This window comes from Salmo trutta, chromosome 13, assembly GCF_901001165.1.
Source record: "Salmo trutta chromosome 13, fSalTru1.1, whole genome shotgun sequence".
In the NCBI taxonomy this organism is placed as follows: Eukaryota; Metazoa; Chordata; class Actinopteri; order Salmoniformes; family Salmonidae; genus Salmo; species Salmo trutta.
Genome location: NC_042969.1, coordinates 72,429,673 through 72,451,100, shown reverse-complemented (window position 1 = coordinate 72,451,100; position 21,428 = coordinate 72,429,673). Strand labels below are relative to the sequence as shown.

The 21,428-nt window shown below is 45.6% G+C and overlaps 1 protein-coding gene across 2 annotated transcripts; it reads right to left on the bottom strand.

Moving 5' to 3' along the window:
• Nucleotides 1–5,523: 5,523 nt before the first annotated feature.
• akap1b (A kinase (PRKA) anchor protein 1b) lies at nucleotides 5,524–20,838 on the bottom strand. 2 transcript variants are annotated; one of them, XM_029773540.1, is made up of 11 exons: nucleotides 20,637–20,817; nucleotides 12,702–14,464; nucleotides 10,518–10,642; nucleotides 10,234–10,360; nucleotides 10,004–10,131; nucleotides 9,327–9,504; nucleotides 9,047–9,197; nucleotides 8,530–8,597; nucleotides 8,267–8,340; nucleotides 7,638–7,703; nucleotides 5,524–7,371 (listed from the first exon to the last, which is right to left on the bottom strand). In XM_029773540.1, exons 2-11 carry the CDS (start codon nucleotides 14,437–14,439, stop codon nucleotides 7,309–7,311), a joined length of 2,718 nt encoding a protein of 905 aa, XP_029629400.1. In that variant the 5' UTR covers nucleotides 14,440–14,464; nucleotides 20,637–20,817; the 3' UTR covers nucleotides 5,524–7,308. The 2 variants fall into 2 exon arrangements, with proteins under 2 accessions (XP_029629400.1, XP_029629401.1); XM_029773541.1 differs by lacking the exons at nucleotides 5,524–7,371; nucleotides 7,638–7,703; nucleotides 8,267–8,340; ... (1 more) ...; nucleotides 9,047–9,197; nucleotides 9,327–9,504 and adding an exon at nucleotides 9,513–9,779 and having other exon boundaries at nucleotides 20,637–20,838.
• Nucleotides 20,839–21,428: the final 590 nt, after the last annotated feature.

Sequence of the window (21,428 nt, the reverse complement as noted above, 5' to 3'; positions counted from 1 at the left end):
CCCTAGGACTAAACACCTCCCTCTGCAACTGGATCCTGGACTTCCTGACGGGCCACACCAGATGGTAAGGGTAGGCAACAACACATCCACCACACTGACCCTCAACACGGGGGCCCTTCAGGAGTGCGTGCTTAGTCCCCTCATGTACTCCCTGTTCACCCACGACTGCGTGGCCATGGACGACTCCAACCACATCAAGTTTGCTGACGACACAACAGTGGTTGTCCTGATCACCAACAATGATGAGACAGCCTATAGGGAGAAGGTCAGTGGAACTCAAGTCCTTTTGTTCACCTGACCTAGAATCCTCACAATCAAATGCAGACCGTATTATCTCACAAGAGAACTCCTCGGTTATCATCACAGCCGTGTATATCCCCCCGCAAGCGGATACCAAGACGGCCATCAAGGAACTTCACTGGACTTTATGCAAACTGGAAAGCATATATCCTGAGGCTGCATTTACTGTAGCTGGGGATTTTAACTAAGCTAATTTGAGAACAATTATACCTAAATTCTATCAGCATATCGATTGCTGTACATGAGCGAGTAACACGCTCGTCCATTGCTACTCTAACTTCTGCAATGCATACAAAGCCCTCCCCCACCCTCCTTTTGGCAAATCTGACCATGACTCCATCTTGTTGCTCCCCTCCTATAGGCAGAAACTAAAACAGGAAGCGCCTGTGCTTAGGCCTATCCAACGCTGGACTGACCAATCGGATTCCACGCTTCAAGATTGCTTCGATCACGTGGACTGGGATATGTTCCGGGTAGCCTCAGACAATAACATTAACGTATACGCTGACTCGGTGAGCGAGTTTATAAGGAAGTGTATAGGAGATGTTGTACCCATTGTGACTATTAAAACCTTCCCTAACCAGAAACCATAGATTGATGGCAGCATTCGCGCAAAGTTGAAAGTACGTACCACAGCATTTTTAATCATGGCAAGGCGACTGAAAATATGACAGAATACAAACAGTGTAGTTATTCCCTCCGTAAGGCAATCAAACAAGCAAAGTGTCAGTATAGAGACAAAGTGGAGTCACAATTCAACAGCTCAAACACGAGACGTATGTGGCAGGGTCTACAGACAATCACGGATTGCAAAAAGAAAACCAGACCCGTTGCAGACATCGACGTCTTGCTTCCAGACAAATTAAACAACTTCTTTGCACGCTTTGAGGACAATACAGTGCCACCGACGCGGCCTACTCCCAAAGACTGTGGGCTCTCCTTCTCCGTAATCAACGTGACATAAAAACATTTAAACGTGTTAACCTTCGCAAGGCTGCCGGCCCAGACGGCATCCCTAGCCTCGTCCTCAGAGCATGCCCAGACCAGCTGGCTGGTGTGTTTACGGACATATTCAATCAATCCCTATCCCAGTCTGCTGTCCCCACATGCTTCAAGATGGCCACCATTGTTCCAATTCCCAAGAAAGCTAAGGTAACTGAACTAAATGACTACCGCCCCGTAGCACTCACTTCTGTCATCATGAAGTGCTTTGAGAGACTAGTCAAGGATCATATCACCTCCACCCTACCGGTCACCTTAGACCCACTTCAATTTGCTTACCACCCCAATAGGTGGTAAGCAATCGCCATCACACTGCACACTGCTCTATCCCATCTGGACAAGAGGAATACTTATGTAAGAATGCTGTTCATTGACTACAGCTCAGCATTCAACACCATAGTACCCTACAAACTCTTCATTAAGCTTGAGACCCTGGGTCTCAACCCTGCCCTGTGCAACTGAGTCCTGGACTTCCTGACGGACCGCCCCCAGGCGGTGAATGTAGAAAACGACATCTCCACTCCGCTGATCCTCAACACCGGGGCCCCACAAGGGTGCGTGCTCAGCCCCCTCCTGTACTCCCTGTTCACCCACGACTGCATGGCCATGCACGCCTCCAGCTCAATCATCAAGTTTGCAGACGACACCACAGTGGTAGGCTTGATTACCAACAACGACGAGACAGCTTACAGGGAGGAGGTGAGGGCCCTCGGAGTGTGGTGTCAGGAAAATAACCTCCCACTCAATAACCACCCACTCAGCAAACCAAAGAGATGATCATGGACTTCAGGAAACAGCAAAGGGAGCACCCCCTAATCCACATCAACGGGAAAGCAGTGGAGAAGGTGGAAAGTTTTAAGTTCCCCAGTGTTCATATCACCGACAAACTGAAATGGTCCACACACACAGACAGTGTGGTGAAGAAGGCACAACAGCACCTCTTCAACCTCAGGAGGCTGAAAAATGTGGCTTGTCACCGAAAACCCTCACTAACTTTTACAGGTGCACAATTGAGAGCATCCTATTGGGCTGTATCACCGCCTGGTACAGCAACTGCACCGCCCACAACCGCAAGGCTCTTCAGAGGGTGGTGCGGTCTGCACAACACATCACCGGGGGCAAACTACCCAAAAAGATCATCAAGGACAACAACCACCCGAGCCACTGCCTGTTCACCCCGCTATCATCCAGAAGGTGAGGTCAGTACAGGTGCATCAAAGGTGGGACCGAGAGACTGAAAAACAGCTTCTATCTCAAGGCCATCAGACTGTTAAAACAGCCACCACTAGCACAGAGGCGACTGCTTGATATCATTGTCCACTTTAATAAATGGAACACTAGTCACTTTAATAATGCAGCTTTAAGAATGTTTACATATCTCGCATTACTCATCTCATATGTATATAATGTATACTGTATCCTTCACTATCTATTTCATCTTAGCCGCTCTGTCACTGCTCATCCATATATTTTATATTTATATATTCTTATCCCATTCCTTTACTAGATTGTATTATGTTTTGTTGTGGAATTTGTTAGATATTAGGTTTTGTTGTGGAATTTGTTAGATATTAGGTTATGTTGTGGAATTGTTAGATATTACCTGTTAGATACTGCTGCACTGTCAGATCTAGAAGCATTAGCATTTCACTACACTCGCAATAACATCTGCTAACCATGTGTATGTGACCAATAAAATTGTATTTGACTTTACATAGCAGTGTGGTGCTCAACATCAGCAACACAAAGGAGCTGAACGTGGACTACAGGAAATTGAGGGCTGAGCACACCCTCATCCACGGTGCTGTAGTGGACCGGGTCGAGAGCTTCAAGTTCCTCAGTGTCCACATCACTAAGGAATTATCATGGTCCACACACCAACACAGTCGTGAAGAAGGCAACGCACAACAACACCCTTCAGGAGTCTGAAAAGATTTGTCATGGGACCTAAGATCCTCAAAAGGTTCTACAGCTCTATTGAGAGAATCTTGACTTACTGCATCACCGCTTGGTAAGGCAACTGCTTGGCATCCGACCGCAAGGCGCTGCAGAGGGTAGTGCGTACGGCCCGGTATATCACTGGGCACAGCTCCATGCCATCCAGGACCTCTATATCAGGCTGTATTCTTTTCTATAAAATGTAGAAATGAACTGTTTTCACATATGCAAACAATGGACTGGAGACAATGAAAATTAGGTTGAAAAGTGGTGGAGTTGCCCTTTAACTGTTTGCTATGAAATTTCAATCAAACTTTATAAAGCCCTTTTTACATCAGCAGTTGTCATAAAGTGCTATATGTGATTCTGTACATGTGGGAGTATTGAATCAACACTGCTTGGACATAATGATAAACTGTATACTAGATGTTCACCTCCACATATATGGTGTAATATAGAGACAATCAAACATCTTCAGAACATAAGAGTAGCATTTTTTATAACTTTATTTTATTTTTTAATAGATCTGTACAACCAAGAACCAAACCTTTGATGAGCCTCGCAAAAACTGACATGTACATGTTAAACGCTCTGAGCAGGATTTCTTACACTCGTTTAAAAAATCAAATGATTAATTATCTAGCTAAGCAAACACTTCAAACCAGTCCTACCAACAGAACAACGAGCTGTTTTGGAAGGGGTGAACCAAAAACAAAACAAACAAAAAAACATGTTCCCTTTGTTTCCAGTGTTATACAAAAGTCCAGTGAAATAAATATCTTATTTACACAGACCTGCACAAGTCAAGAAATAATTCTAGTTCTTTCAAGCATGATAGGAGTTTGGATGACAGGACAGAAGGGTGTCATTTGGATCAATGGATTAATTCATCTTTACTGATTGTGACATAATCAAGCTGGAATCAAAGAGGACATTGCTTGAAATGGCTCTTTGAAACATGAAGTTAAGGGGCTGAAAATATCAAACAATATGGCTCCTGCTCCACGCCAGCTTTGGACTCTAACCCAAGCAAGCCATGACATGTACGCCCCTTGAATATGTTGCAAGTTATACTGAACAAAAACATAAACCCAACATGCAACAATCTCAAAGATTTTACTGAGTTACAGTTCATTTAAGGAAATCAGTCCATTTAAATAAATTCATTTGCCCCCAATTTATGGATTTACATGACTGGGCAGGGGTGCAGCCATTGGTGGGCCTGGGAGGGCATAGGCCCACCCACTGGGGAGCCAGTCCCAGCCAATCAGAATAGTTTTTTTCCCCAAAAAAGGGCATTATTACAGAAAGAAATTAAGAAACCGGATGTGGAGGTCCTGGGCTGGCGTGGTTACATGTGGTCTGTGGTTGTGAGGCCGGTTGGACGTACTGCCAAATTCTCTAAAACGATGTTGGAGGGGGCTTATGGTAGAGAAATAAACAAACTTCCCCCGGCAACAGCTTAGTTGGACATTCCTGCAGTCAGCAGGCCAATTGTACGCTCCTTCAAAACTTGAGACATCTGTGGCATTGTGTTGTGCACATTATAGTGGTCTTTTATTGTCCCCCAGCACAAGATGCACCTGTGTAATGATCATGCTGTTTAATCAGCTTCTTGATATGCCACACTTATCAGGTGGATGAATTATCTTGGCAAAGGAGAAATGCACACTAACACGCATGGAAATAAACGTGTGTACAAAATTTGAGAGAAATAAGCTTTTTGTGCGTATGGAACATTTCTGGGTAATTTTATTTCAGCTCATGGGACCAACACTTGACGTTTATATTTTTGTTCAGTATAGTAGCTAGAAGCCTTATTTCCTATGGTTCCAGAAACATGAACAGTTATCGGGTAGGGGAGATACAGTACCAACACTGGACTGACTAATAAGTGACATTTAAAAACACCTCGCAACAGCTGCCTTCTGAACTAGCAGCATGTGCATCAACCTCATAACGAACCACTCCTGAAACATGGTTCAATCAATCCCACAAAATGTGTGAAATATATACTCTAGTAGCAAGGTTGATAAAGTGCAGTTAACCTATGTGATCAATATGTATAGGAGGTAAGTATTGTCATTTGGTTTACATGCCAACGCTGTCAAGTTTAATAGCAATGCAGGAATAGTCAAGCGAAACCGTTAGGTAAAATCCAAAATCTATCCTGGTTCTTAACTTCAATAAGACCAAGCACAGGGACGGAAGCTGCCTTATTACCAGAGCAATTCAATTAAGGGGGCGACAACAACACCACCACCCATCAGGAAAAATAAGCAGTTAAATATTAAAAAGTGTATTCTGTTCAATAAATGACAAAGCAATTAATTCCTATGCAAAACCCAACAAGACCAAAGCAGATCACAGTATGAAGCCATCTTTTACAATAATATCTGCAGCGTGAGAGACTGATTCTCATGGCTCACTTTCATACGCTGCTGAGTGAAGAGGACCGGTAGCGTCAAGGACCTAATTTCCCACAGTGCAAATGGGCTACAAAAACACATTCAACCCTCGTGTTGTCCGCAAGACTTCATTTAGGATCCATTAAACTGCTTGTAAGTATGGAAACTGCAACACAAATGTAAAGTGTACTAATGTTACGGGGTAAGTATGTAGGAGAAAACACAGTGAAGACCTTAAGAGGGACGCAGACCTGGGCAGGTTAACATGCATATTAGAAGACAGACTGATTTTAATATAAGCACTGGACCTATCCTGACTGAGCAGGGCTAAGTTATGTTAACGTAAGATGCTTTGTAAGAGTTCCTGGTCAGGTATCAGAGGCCTGTCCGTGGCTGTAGTGTTTCCACACACACACACCAATGCTAACTGCACAGTGGTGTCCTCTCTCAAAGTCCTTAGACAGTTGCACCAAGAGTTGCGCGATGCCCCTGGAGTCAGTCAAGAAGGAGGGGGGGTGGAGCTAGTGCACCCCTACCCTTCCATGTCATGTCCCAGACTCAACAACTCCAGTGCCAGACAACAGTAGTGGATCTGAAATGTAGTGGTGGGTGCATCAGCTGAGATGCCAGGCAGGACAATGGATAGATGCTGAAGGCAACCAGCGATTGCATGGGGAAAGATGGGTCAGCTTGGTCTGCTTGCAGGTCAGTTGGAGATCCCAGAAAAGGAAGCCCGTTCGGTTTCTCCATAAGGCCACAGTGTTGTACAGACTGGAGAGGCCAGGGCAGATGAGCAGGCCTTCAGCGACTCCTGGGATCCCGGTTCTGCACATTCTCCCAGTCAGTCACCCAAGTCAGGTGGTCGGAGAAAGGAATCCCCCCCACTCCGTCCGTTTCCTTGACTGTGGTTAACGGCAACAAAGCAGAGATCTACATTTATTTGTCTCCATAGACGAGGGCGTCAGTCACAACCATGAATCCAGACGCCATTCTTAGCCCCCAGGCCTGTATGTCCATGGCTGTCATGATGAGGCCAAACGACGAGACACAGCCTGCCGGCACATGAAATGGGGACTGGCTACTGCACTACATACAATAATATAGAAACCCCACACTTAGCCCAGTCTTCAAAGCCCAATTCCTTTGATATCACTATACAAGTGTATACATGTAATTACAGCTGACAGTGAGGTTAGTTCTCCATTGACACTCTTTCCTATTGAGTTGAGTTATACATCCACAGCATGATGAGAATCCACAGGCAAAGTTGTGGAGTGAAATGTCAGGAAGGACGAAAAATCAGACCAACCTTTATTTACAATATAGATCTATTTTTAAAATGTACAAGTACTTTATTTTCCTTCTTTAAGTTCTTTTGGTGTGTGGGGGAGGAGAGGAGGGGAGTTGGCTTATTCTGAAGTAGTACTTCATATTTTTTCTGCATACAACCATTTTTATTCTTTGTGAAATCTGGTGTAAAAAAGCCACAAAAAAAACAAAATTATTCCCAAAATCCAGTGGTTGTGTTCTTCCATTGAAGTGTTATGGGGTGTTTCTGGAGGGCTGGTTGGGTCAGACTCCAGAGATTAGGTCAGAAGAAGGGATCTAGGAGGGGTGTGGTAGAACTGAGAAGGGGTTGATGAGTAGGGGGCAGCGAGGTTCAAAAGCTGTCCACCCAGGTACCCAACACTCGCTCTGCCAGTGTGCGGTTAACTGATACCAGCTGGACGGAAATGGAGAGAAAGACAGATTCATCATATTAGTGTAAAATAACAATTGATACTGAGTGGTTTGTCAGCCATCAGAATGTTTAGGTGAAAATGTCTTGCATTGTTAAATACAGAAGTTCTTGAACCATACACCACAATGAAAGACTATCCACTGCACCAAATGGAAATGCTTACAATTACATTGAAATATTTCAAACACTTTTTGTCTAAACTTCCAAAAAAGTAAACATTTTCATGCCAAATCCCATCATCAATGTACCTCTTCTCCAACCATGTTCCACATCTGGACCAATGGGAGACCAGTGTTGTTGTCGTAGTTTGTGACCTGGAAGAAAGGAAACAGCCAGGTTAGCAACCAATTACCTTCTGATTAGTGTACAGTAGATTACAGTAGAGTATAGTGCAGTACATTACAGTAGAGTATAGTGCAGTACAGTAGCGCGCAGTGCAGTACAGTAGCGCGCAGTACAGTAGCGCGCAGTACAGTACTGTAGCGTGCAGTACAGTACAGTAGCACGCAGTACAGTAGAGTAGTGCGCAGTACAGTAGTAGCGCGCAGTACAGTAGCGCGCAGTACAGTAGAGTAGCGCACAGTACAGTACAGTAGCGCGCAGTACAGTAGAGTAGCGCGCAGTACAGTACAGTAGAGTAGTGCGCAGTACAGTAGTAGCGCGCAGTACAGTAGCGCGCAGTACAGTAGAGTAGCGCGCAGTACAGTACAGTAGCGCGCAGTACAGTACAGTAGAGTAGCGCGCACTACAGTACAGTAGCGCGCAGTACAGTACAGTAGCGTGCAGTACAGTAGAGTATAGTGCAGTACAGTAGAGTGCAGTATAGTACAGTGTCTTCCTGTTATCTGCCTGGTGCTGGGTGCTATAGTTTTGTTACCTGTGCAAGCAGTGCTACCCCTCTCGTTATCTCCTCCAGTGCAGAGGTGGCCTCGGTTGAAAAGCTATTCTCTCCTGTGGATTGATGCATTTACAGACTTATTAACATAAATGACAACAGCAGACTTCCACAGGCCGGCTGACTTTGGAACAGTTTGACATTCAATTGGGAAAGTTTCTTGATTTTGGAGAGTGTCCTTGAGAATAAGACATATATCGCAAGTAAACTGTACCATGTCCTTTTCTTTAGCTATTTGACATTACCTGGAAGGGGGGCGATGTTGTCCAGTAATACTTCTGCACCTTGGAACGGTAATGTTACGAAGTCCGACCTGAACATACAGATTTTAAATAAGAGCATTCAGTCAGTGTGCAGAAAGTCCCACCATCCTTTCTTACATAACATTCAGTTCTCTCTAAAAATGACAACTATTTGACCAGAGGGGGGCACAATTTCCAAACAAAAATGGTTGAATGAATACTTCATATTTTTTTATTTGACTTTTATTTAACTAGGCAAGTCAGTTAAGAACACATTCTTATTTACAATGAAGGGCTGCTATACCTAGCAAGACTGGTGTCGATTTTACCTAAAAAAGTCAACTTAGGAAAGAAATGAAGGAAAATGGAATGAAAACAGCTTAGAAAGTATGAAAAGATTCCAGTTCTGACAACTTCCTCTGAAATAGACTTGAGTTGGAAAGAAATTGACCGCAACTCTGAAAATGTGCATCAACTAGCCATGTTTTTTTTCAGCCTTCAGAGTCTGAAGGGGGCTCACCTTATTTGCCGTAGTGTGTCAATCTTCACTCGGTCATAGCCACCATAGTCCACATATCGTATCTCAACCTCGCTGGTCTCTTTGTAGAAGGAGATGACCTGGGCTCTCCACCAGGCTCCCTCTACCGCCGGCGCCGCACAGATCACCCCCACTGAGACAGAGAGAAGGTAAGCATCGAGTCTGGATTACACACACACACACACACACACACACACACACACACACACAACTGGTTCAAAAGACATCCATCCATGCACGTCCCTCCTTGGGGGTCTCTTACCCTCAGCAGGTGAGGGCAGGGTGGGTGTCTCTGGCTGGGAGTAACACAGGAACATCTGCTGGTCCAGGCTGCGCAGGGCGTGGTACGTAGGGTGTGTGTGCTGCTGGACGAAGAGGTGACCCGCCGACACAATGTTCACTACGATCACCTCCACGGTGACACCGCTGGGGAGCAGGAGCTGAGAGAAGGAACAGAGTTAACACCTCCACGGTGACACCGCTGGGGAGCAGGAGCTGAGAGAAGGAACAGAGTTAACACCTCCACGGTGACACCGCTGGGGAGCAGGAGCTGAGAGAAGGAACAGAGTTAACACCTCCACGGTGACACCGCTGGGGAGCAGGAGCTGAGAGAAGGAACAGAGTTAACACCTCCACGGTGACACCGCTGGGGAGCAGGAGCTGAGAGAAGGAACAGAGTTAACACCTCCACGGTGACACCGCTGGGGAGCAGGAGCTGAGAGAAGGAACAGAGTTAAGTTAACAACTTTCAAATGAGAAGCCATAAGGGCAGATCTCATTCTTTAAGTTAAACCACTTTCTCTCAAATCAATTAGCAGCACCTTAACTGTCGTGCAAATAAAGCATGTTTGAACAGATTTGAGAGATGGAGAGACAAAAAGACAGAAAGAGAAGGGAACCCTGCACAACCCATCCAGGCTCTATAGGTACCATGCTTACCCAGGAGGTCATGGGCAGCGAGGGCAGCGTGAGCGGCAGAGGTGGGGGGGCATAGAGGTTGGTCAGGTTCAAATCCTTAAACTTCTTCCCGATCAGGGACAACGCTTTGTCCACCTGCTGCTGGGAGCCTAGTAGGGACACACAATAAAACAGCAGAATTCTACTACCAGTACACTATCTACAGCCAAGTGACTCATTTGCTCCTGACGGTAGAGGACTACCCCACTCACCCTCTATGTGGCAGATCTGGAACTCTTGAGTGTAAGGCAGGGTGGAGATATAGATCTTTGCACCAGAGCTTTGCTTCAGGAAGCTCACGTATCGCCCCTGTTTCCCAATTAACCGACCCACCAGATGCTGAGAGAGGGAGAGAACAGAAACGGAAGAAGACATTACAAGGAGATATTGGGTTAGAATGAATGTGATAAGAGACTCAATTCTAAGGAACTAGTGGATTTTCCTCTGAATATTAGTCAAGTCTCTGGGTGTGGGTGTTGGGATGGAGCAGGCTCACCTTTGGCACCTCAATCTCCCAAACGATAAGTTCAGAGCCCAGAGCCATGGCAGGGCTGCCACTACTGTCCCTAGCCCCCATGGTGCAGCCACTATCCACCGAATCCATACTGTTCACATCCGAGCCTGAACACACACAGTCCTGAGTCAGACAAGTCTTTTACCAACTCACAATTACACATCCAAACATGACTGGAGTCTAACAAACATGTACCCTAAAAAACAACACACAACTGGATAAATAAAACAAAATAAAAGATAGACACGTGCACATTTACACACACAACTCAAAGTTTAAGACACATACACCAGATCACCCACTTCACCCCACACATAAGTCATTGAGCTGTTAATCAAACAAATCACACACAGGGCATAAGGCCACTAACCCAACATTAATCCAAAGTCCACCCACACGTGCACACCACTATGGCTCTTACCAGGCACATCTGATCACAGTGCTGCTCTGACAGACCAAAAACACAATGACACCTTCACTGGACTGAGTCTTCACCTTCTGTGTGACCGCTAACCTTTCAGGAACACCCAGCAGGCTTTAGGTGTGGTTCTTCCATTTTGTGACATCACAACTTGCCCCCTAAGCAAAAAGTACAGCTCCCCAAACCCAGCTAGAGTCCCCATAGCCGCAGGGTGGTATCTAGTAGAAACCCAGCTAGAGTCCCCATAGCCGCAGGGTGGTATCTAGTAGAAACCCAGCTAGAGTCCCCATAGCCGCAGGGTGGTATCTAGTAGAAACCCAGCTAGAGTCCCCATAGCCTCAGGGTGGTGTCTAGTAGAAACCCAGCTAGAGTCCCCATAGCCTCAGGGTGGTATCTAGTAGAAACCCAGCTAGAGTCCCCATAGCCGCAGGGTGGTATCTAGTAGAAACCCAGCTAGAGTCCCCATAGCCTCAGGGTGGTATCTAGTAGAAACCCAGCTAGAGTCCCCATAGCCTCAGGGTGGTATCTAGTAGAAACCCAGCTAGAGTCCCCATAGCCTCAGGGTGGTGTCTAGTAGAAACCCAGCTAGAGTCCCCATAGCCTCAGGGTGGTGTCTAGTAGAAACCCAGCTAGAGTCCCCATAGCCTCAGGGTGGTATCTAGTAGAAACCCAGCTAGAGTCCCTATAGCCTCAGGGTGGTATCTAGTAGAAACCCAGCTAGAGTCCCTATAGCCTCAGGGTGGTATCTAGTAGAAACCCAGCTAGAGTCCCTATAGCCTCAGGGTGGTATCTAGTAGAAACCCAGCTAGAGCCCCTATAGCCTCAGGGTGGTATCTAGTAGAAACCCAGCTAGAGCCCCTATAGCCTCAGGGTGGTATCTAGTAGAAACCCAGCTAGAGTCCCTATAGCCTCAGGGTGGTATCTAGTAGAAACCCAGCTAGAGTCCCTATAGCCTCAGGGTGGTATCTAGTAGAAACCCAGCTAGAGCCCCTATAGCCTCAGGGTGGTATCTAGTAGAAACCCAGCTAGAGCCCCTATAGCCTCAGGGTGGAAAGTAGTAAAACAGCATCTAAGGACTAACTTCATCCTACACTATGAAGGGTAACTAGCCGCCACACTGTTCTGTATTAGCCACCATCAACAGCAAAGAACATTAAGTAAAGAATATTATCACCTCTACTGTATGCTTTTTTTGCTGGTGGCAGACTAGCTGGTAGTCACAACATGATTCTGCAAGCATTTCTTAGATGGGCATCTTGTTTTGGCCCACTTCAGGCCTTTACTCTTCCAGCTACTATTTGGCGATGTCATTAGTTAGAATTGGAAAGGTACAGCATAGAAGCAGAGACCATTAAATGCCCTACCCCCAATTCACACAGACTTGCCTACTTCTGAACAGAGTTATTTTATCAGATCTAAGACCAAGGCCAGTGACTTTCCAAATGATAGTCCATGCAATCAAACATTTCCCTCAGCTTTTTAATGTTGTTAGATGTAATCTAATGTTGAACAAAGGGCTCTCTGTGATGACACAGAAGGCGCTCTTGTTCTGCCCTTAGTTTGCCCCCATGTCTGGAGAAACTAGGGAGGAGAGACCCTACGACAGAAGAGAGCCCATGAGTCTGTGTTCTGAGCCTCCATCACACGCTGTTTGGGAATTTGAGCAGCTGAGAGGAGCCATGTGTAGATCAGTGCTGCTATGAGCCTGACCCCACTACAGGGTGTGGTGTGGTCTGTACTCCTACCTCCAGACTGATCGGTCTCAGTCTCACTCATCCCATGAGAACCGTTCCTCAGGGCCATCCCGTTGAGCCTCTTCACGTCGCCAACAGCCCCCAGCACATGGCCTGGTAGGGCTGCCATCACTTGTTCCTTGGTCACTACCTCTTCTGGGGCCTGGCGCAGACCACCCTCCCCCTCAGACATCCCTGACACCTGGATCAGATCCTCCTGGCTCTCCCTGCTCTGCTGGTCCTCACTGCTGACCCCATCCTCAGAGTGGCACGTACTGCAGGCTGAGTCCTCGACCACCACCCCTCCATTTCCCTTCAGTTTGTCCAGGTTGACAGGTACGCTGCTGACCTCACGCCTCCCCTCCTGCGAGGATGCTGCTGCTGCCGCCGCCCAGGGGTTACTCAGTGCGTTTGCTGTCCCCATTGGCTCCCATGCCGGGGCGGGCGGGCAACCGTTGGGCATCCCTTCTTTCTGCTGCGCTCTCCACTCCGTCTCAGCGTGGCTTATTGGGGAGGGCCCTTCATCCATGTTCCTTGTGAGTGGCTCTTGCTCAGAGCATTGCCTCCCATTGGCCAGCGGGGTGCTTCTGCAGCAGGGCTCGGCAGCGGATTGGCCGAGCCAGGTCTCTGGACAGGAGGTAACACTGAGGACCTCCTGGGTGGCTGCCCAGATGACCTCAGTGATCAGACCTGCTGCCAGGTCCTCCAGCTCCTCGCTGCTGCAGGGGGGCCCGTTTTCCTGCTGGGGGCCTTGGGCCGGGAAGGCCGAAGTACTAGTCACAACAGCATGGTAGGAGCCCTGCGAAGATGTGGGGGTCTCTGGGAAAAGAGGCTCATGTGTGACTACTTTCAGGGCCTGGGCCCGTGTCTCAGCTGGGACGAAAGACGAGGAGGGCAACTCATTTTTGGTACTGCTGGAGGGGACCAGGAGGGCATCTTTAGCCACCAGCTCCACTTGTAGGTTCTGGGTGAAGGCCACTGCTGCCTCATGTGCTGCTGCCACCTCCCCCTCTGGCTCAGGCCTCTCTGCATTCATCAGGTCTGCTGTGGAGGAACTAGTCGTGGCGTGGGCCGTCTGGGAGAGTACAAGTGCTTCTGATGCTGTGGAGATGGCCTCCTTCACTGAAGCAGGGAGCTGCTCAGTAACCGTTGATTTCACCGGCTTTGTAACATAGGCAATGGCGGCTGGCGGTCTCTGCCCAGTGGCCCCGCGTTCTCCCTGGAGAGCCCAGCTCTCCTTCCTGGTCTGTGTTGGTAAGGTTGAGGCTGCAGGAGAAGAACTGCTCCTGGGTGTCTGTTGGCACCTATCTACACCAGGGTCTGTGACTGCGTTGGCTCTGTCTGGGTGGTGGGAGGCCCTCTCTGTAGGTGAACAGGATGTACTCTGTACCTCTACTGCCTGGGCCTTAATGGCCGGGATGTGAATCTGAGCTACTACCTCCTGTTCTGTTGACCGTTGCTCTTTGGTCTTGGATGGTCTGACTCTGCTGCTGGCTGTTCTCTCTCTGCAGCTGCTGCTGGTTGTGGGGGTAGTGGCTGTGGCGCAGACGGACACTGTTCCTTTCTCTACCAGGCCGTTGCTGCCGTCACTGGGGGCCGGGGAAGCCAGCAGGCCCATGGCCGCTGCCCCCTCCTCACTGTCATGGTTGGTGATTCGCTCTTTCTTGCGCGAGATGTACCACCACCAGCCTATAAGCGCCAGCACTCCAGGCAGTGTGTACGGGACAATGGACCGGAACCTCAGTGGCATCTCCTCAGGACCCTAGCAGCTACACCTGTAGAGCGAGGGGGAGAAAGAGAGCGAAGGGGAGAAAGAGAGCGAGGGGGAGAAAGAGAGCGAGAAAGACTGAGGTTAGCTTATTGGAGGGAGATCTGTGAGTCTTTCAGTTTCACTAATTTGGAGTGCAGGATTATAGTGTCAAACAAGATATTAAAGTTAAGACATTTTGAATAGCCTAAGTGTCTCATTTGACACTCACCCCAAAAATGGCATAATACGCCTGGGTAATGTAGTGTAAAGACCATAGCAGGTATTCTATAGTGCGTATATTCTATATAGGTATTCTATCGTGTGTAATGACACCCACAGCAACTAGAAGGGTGCGTGAGTGGCAAACAGATTCCAAACATCTGCCCTGTTCACACAGCTCTGACAATAAGCATGGCACTGGGAGAACAACATGTGATGGTCAAAAGGAAACTGTCCTATGGTAGGTAGCTTTGCCAAAAAGGCTTTAAGGAAATAAATGCTTTAAAAACTAGCATGGCAGTTAACAGGTGGGAGCAGAGCTTCAAAGAAACTACTGAAATGAAACCTGATAAGGCGTTACTCCTGTGAATAGGCCTAGATGAACAAATGACTTATAGTAAAGTAGTGAAATCATTCCTGAAAATTAGTTCTCATGCCACACAAGTTGAATTGATGAACTGCACAATGTTTTGGGATACATAAAACACTGAAGACACAGCACTTTTGTCAACAGCCCCCGGTGAAGAAAGACGCAGCAGCCTGAACCTAACATACATGTATGCCTATAAAAGCCCCATACCAGACATAGGTCACACCATGGTTTTCTACTGCCTTGTTGAGAAACGTTCAAAGACAGAAATTCCCATTCCCGAGGCCTAGAAGTAATATTTGTTTCTACTTGTGAACCAAAACAAGCTGCAACACAAAGATCTAGTTTCTAGCAGGAGGAGTGGTTGTGCCACCATCAGGGCTAATGTTTAACCTCCCTGTACCTACTGGGCATGCCCAGCTCCTCCACTGCTGATTGGTCGAAGCACTCCATATTAAAAAATGAAGTCTGTGCATGCCTTTCCTTAACAGACCGAGAGCAGGTCCAGCCTGTAGAAGGAAGGAACTCTCCCCCCCCTTCTTCTTTCACCCAGCCTACTAGGGTGTGTGGCAGCTGGGCTTCCACTGCCCCTTAGCGCACACACACACACACACACACACACACACACACACACACACACACGAGCCAGGTCTGATCACCATGGACTTTGAACTACGTGTTCTGTGCGTTCCAGGCCATTGTAAAGCTGGAATTGACAGAGTCAGTCTGCACTGTACAGGTAGACAGCCAGGGACCATGATAGCCTTATCTGAATGGGAGCTGTGTGTGAGGAGGCTCTAATCACTGGGATTTTAACCATATTTCAGTTTCTTCATACCCCAAAACTGAGGCAGACAGAACTTTCCAATGAGCAGAAAATGAGGGCTTTCCTCTGCCATTTGTATGCGTCCATCACTTATTTCACCTGATGGAGGGACCTATAAGAGGCTTGTTGATGAATGACATAGGATTAGAGGTGAATGGTGGGCTGCCTTAAAAATGACTCAGGTAAAGATGTTGATGCGCAGGGGAAAAACAGGTAGCCTTCAAATGCCTCCAGAGAAACAAAGGGCCGTTTTCAGTGGGGCAGAGAGATCAAAAATGAGGGTTTCTTAGACATGTTCACCAATGCTGCGTTTACACAGAAAGCCCAATTTTGAGAATTTTCCCACAAATTGGTCTTTTAACCAATCACATCAGATATTTTCAGAGCTGATCTGATTGGTCAAAAGACCAACTAGTAGGAAAAAAAAGGACTGCCTGTATCAACCCATTTCAAAACCTGTTCTCCCTTTGTCATGACCCAGTAGCTTCTCTATCAAAACAGAGCCTCGTGGCATGTTCCATAGTGAATGGCAAGGTGCTTGGACCTGGTTAGCAAATTATACATTCCTTGCTGTCCATTTCAATACTCTGTAGGCAAATTATATAGATTATTGTGTAGCTTCTAACACTAGAATACACTGAGTATACAAATATTAAGAACACCTGATCTTTCCATGACAGACTGACCAGGTGAAAGCTATGATCTATTATTGATGTCACACTCAAATCAGTGTAGGTGAAGGGGAAGAGACAGGTTAAAGAAGGATGTTTAGGCCTGGATTGTGTATGTGTTCCATTCAGACGGTGAATGGGCAAGACAAAATATGTAAGTGCCTTTAAACGGGGTATTGTTGTAGGTGCCAGGCACAACGGTTTGTGTAATGTACTTTGGGCTGCCCAATTTAGTCTACCAAGATTTCTTCAGTTAAGCAGTCGCAATTCACTTTCCCCCCCCATAGTGCACAAGACACCTGTCTGATTGGCACCTGTCTCAGTGGACTAATCCATTGCGGAGGCCACAGGGATGGCAGTCCATCACTCTAAAACATGTGAAATTGAAATGGCATATTATGTAAAAATAATGGTGCAACACTAAAAAATCTAATATTTTATAAGAAATGCACTTTCTTCTGCGTTAGATATGGTCGCCGTCCTTGGTTCTGAAACAATCTTCATTGCGCTGTAGAATACGCACATTTCCCTATGTTGCTACGTGAATAATAGCAAAGTTTACCAGAATATTGGGATTGACAACAATGCGGCGGAGGCAGCAGCGACGAGGAAATAGCTCTTGCCTTGGCCTAATTGGCTAGGTCTATAATCAAATATCCTAACTGTTAAACGTGCTTGGCTTTAAAAATCCTCCAAATATATCTAAAGAAATAAGACAGCTCCTGCTTGCCTGAGTATTTGTTTAATATCCTAGTGATTCTGTCAGCGCCAAGCCTCTCACAACGGCAAAATGTCAGATAAAGCAATTTCACAGATACGGCTGTTTTTAAATCTTTGCTATGCTGTAATAAAGGCTTTACAATTGTTTGGGTTAGAACAGAATGGCATTACTTATAATTTAGTGCTGTTTACGCTGTCCCAAACAGGCAGAAAAATATTGTAACAGCACCTGTTCATCACATAATATACACGCAGCTCTCACTCCTATACCCTCTTTTCTTGATCTCCTTATTCCAATTATTATCATGATCCTCATTATCATAATAAGTCACGTTGTTATCATTAGTAGGCTTTGTATAGCAGCCCAGCATAACCATCATCAAGCCGAAGGCCTAAGAGTGTCTCCTGTTTAGCCTTAATACCTTACTTAGGCTGATATTTCAATCAAAAGGCTACTGTATCAATCAATCATTAATTAATTCATGCCATCACACAGCATACTAGACATTCATTCTTTGAAATGCAATCAAGCATTTTAGTAATTAAACAAAGGGAGCTTTGAATATTTAGCCTAAAAAAGAAACTGCAATTCAGGAATGCATGCAACTGTTTTGAGTCTTCTGTAATAAAGGCTTTATATATATTATTTTTAAGCAAATGAATGGGTGTGGTATATGGCTAATATACCACAGCTAAGGGCTGTTCTTATGCACGAAGCAACACCGAGTGCCTGGATACAGCCCTTAGCCGTGGTCTATTGGCCAAATACCACAACCCCCCTGGTCTGATATACCACGGCTGTCAGCCAATCAGCATTCAGGGCTCGAACCACCCAGTTTATAATTTCCGTTAGAATAGACTCTCTGGTACACTTATTAAATGTTGTTTACAGTGTTCCAAATGGACAGAAAAATAATTACTGTAATCTAACAGCATCTGTTTGGCACAAAATACTCAAGCAACGCTAACTCCTATACCCTCCATTTTCTTGATCGCCACAACTACAGTACCAGTCAAAAGTTTGGACACAGCTACTCATTTAAGGTTCTCTTTATTTTTACTATTTTCTACATTGTAGAATACACACACAATACTATAAAAATCCGACATACCATATCGGATTAAACAACATGTTGGAACTTTAAATCACTTTATATATGCTGTACTCAAGGCAAATTCACCAGATTCCTCTCGTTATGCAGACTAGTTGAAGGTCCATGTTAAAGATGCACTCCAGGCTCCTTTTCACCCAATTTAAATCACCTGATTTACATAACCAAAGCCACTTTGTAATAGGTAGTCCAGGTATTCATGACATGGCACAAGATGGGGGTGGGCCTTTGCTCTTTATTTATATATTTTTTATTTAACTAGGCAAGTCAGTTAAGAACAAATTGTTATTTACAATGACGGCCTAGGAACAGTGGGTTATCTGCCTTGTTCAGGGGCAGATCGACAGATCTTTACCCTGTCAGCTCAGGAATTTGATCTATCAACCGTTCATTACTGGCCCAACGCTCTAACCACTAGACTACCTGCCGCCCCTTTTGTTGTCTATTGATCCTCTATTTTTCCCTCGAGCAAGGGGGAGGCCAGTGACAGAGTGCACTCATCAGACCAACTCCTTGAAGTTTGCAGTTTTGCTCAAAACATTTTGGGTATGATTACGTGTGTGTACTTATTTATACTTGGGATATTGTTTTTCAACAGGAAAAGTTCTGGAATGCAAAAAAACACGAAAAACCAGTGTCATAAGTTGTTGACATTCACCTTTGACAAGGTTAGAATAACGGCCAACTACACAAAGTTACTCCAGTGCCTAATAAAAGGATTTGGTTAGTCTTTCGCTCTGCATATGCATGCCTAGCAGGCCTGACTGTACACTCGAAAGAATCAAGATGAGATATGTACGACCTTGGAGGTAGACAAGGGAAGGGTCAGTCGGCATTTGCTTTACACTTCACAAAACATTCATGGCACTGAGCACGAGCAGTTTATTACACAGCGATGCTGCACCTGGAATACGAGGAAATCTTACAAAGCATACATACGATAATAATGTTTCTCCCCCAGTCGAGAGATTTCTGGTCCGCAGTTGTAGTCTATCCTACGAGAGTTATTCCCATAGCAGTACTCTAAAACGCGGGACCAACAATAGTTTATTATAGGCCCTATAATAATACTTTAATTGTGATAGCGAATATTTAAATTACAGTTTCATTGTGAACCGACAGCGTCCCATAAAAGTGGACCTCTGAATTAAAGTGTCAGGCTACAATCCGAGACGTTGCTTTGGGGCTTCAGAAATAGCCTGTGCACCGCTACTTGATAACCTACAGCAAGGCTATAGCTACAACTTGTCATTCCAAAGCAGAGACTGACAAATGACGCGGTTAAATGTAGGATAACTGGCAAAGTTTCGAGGCTCCCAGTGCTTGAGCAATAGCTGCATAATGTCTGGGCAAGGTAACTTTCTAGCTATGACCTACACATTGAGTTAATAAAAACATGGTGGCCGCAGCACTTGATGATTTACAATGTAACGTTATCAAGTTAGCCGGTTAGCCCTACACTATTGTAACAAACACTGATGAACCAGTTAAAAACCCATGGACCAAGAGTTAAAAATCCCAACATTATTACATTCATGATCTAACCAAACATATAATCGAGATCTTGGGGAAACAGTGCATTTACTTGCCTAATTCATTAAGCCACCATTAGAATACGGTTAGCCATCTTCGTTGAGTCTGAACTATGACTGACACTCCATTCAGTGTAGATGCTAGGCATGCGACAAACCGTTCCGCTACAATGTAGGGGCAATATCATCTCAATGGTGTCCTGGCAGAGAATCAAGACAGTAGTTCGTGACCAAACGTCGCATATATCTTGCATTATGATATTGTGGTCGCCATGTAGGCGAGCCTGGCAATGCTAGGCTAACTCTGCATCGTGGGCCTCGAAGCCTTCACGTTAGCTTGCTAACTGGACATAATGGATAGCCACCTTGTTTGCTAGCAATTCACATTATCCGTCCAAGCAAACTCATACACACAAAATGGTGACTACAGACCACAAAATTAACATAACATTTATATTTTGAGTTCGTTGTAGTTTATTCTGCGTTCTAAAATGACATAGTTCGATGTCTGCGTGAAATACACACTCAATGACATGGGTTGCAGATTACTAAAGTAGCAGAACATTTATAACCAATTTAATAAAACGACTGTTCCATTTCTTGGAATGAAACACTTAGTAGCGCAACATTGTAGCCAACCGGCTAAACAACTCGAGATATTTAGAATGTAGTTAGACTACATATCAATCTGACATCTGTGGGCCCATGGCTGTCAATTTCACACTAACACCTTTGGATTATACTTACAGTATTTAAACGTCCACCGTGCCGCCACAGTGAATTAAATGATCGTGATATGTTACGTTTTCCGGGCCCGACTCAATCCCAACGTGTTCCCCTACTCTGTGTCTGTGTCTCTTTCTCGATCCTCCCCACGTGTTGACCGTCCAAGCACTAGAATCTAAAAACAGACCTAACAGCTGATCAAACCTCGCGATAATGGTGCAGAAGAGAGACGACAATAGAGAATGTAGTCTCGCGAAGTTAGACAGATGCAGTCAAGTTTTATTGTAATTAAGGACACAATTATCTCCCAGTAATCCTTCAACTAAATAATGTAATTTGATATGAAACTGATGTCCTTGCAGTACATTGACACATTGAGAGAAGTCCAGTGGAGGCTGCTGAGAGGAGGACGGCACATAATGTCTGGAACGGAGTCAATGGAATGGCATCAAATACGAATCCATTAAATTCCGCTACAGCCAGTGCCAATAGCCCGTCCTTCCCAATTAGGGCGCCGCCAACATGTGGGATTATCTCAATAGCACACTCCTTGCGTCATCTCTCCTCGCCTCCTTCTCAAAACCCATTGGATGAGAAAACCAGAAGTCCCTCCCCTCTGACCCCTTCCTCCAATGGGTTTGAAGAAGAGCGGGGGCGCCTAGGTTGTGGTCTGCATTGTAGATTTTCCTCATGAACACTTGCGTTAACAAATCATGGCTTTTAAGTGGAGCAAAACTTTTATTAACAATGGAATAATTAAATGTGTTATACACATTATACAGTAAATTACTGTTATACAAAAAAAGAAATTAT

Bases quoted from the DNA above. Each gene is read 5' to 3' on its own strand.
- akap1b (XM_029773540.1), bottom strand. From the start codon at position 14,439: ATGCCACTGAGGTTCCGGTCCATTGTCCCGTACACACTGCCTGGAGTG. The intron at 10,361-10,517 runs GTGAGCCTGCTC...TCCCTCTCTCAG, and splicing joins GGGAGATTGAGGTGCCAAAG to CATCTGGTGGGTCGGTTAAT. The intron at 8,341-8,529 runs GTAATGTCAAAT...ATCAATCCACAG, and splicing joins CAACATCGCCCCCCTTCCAG to GAGAGAATAGCTTTTCAACC.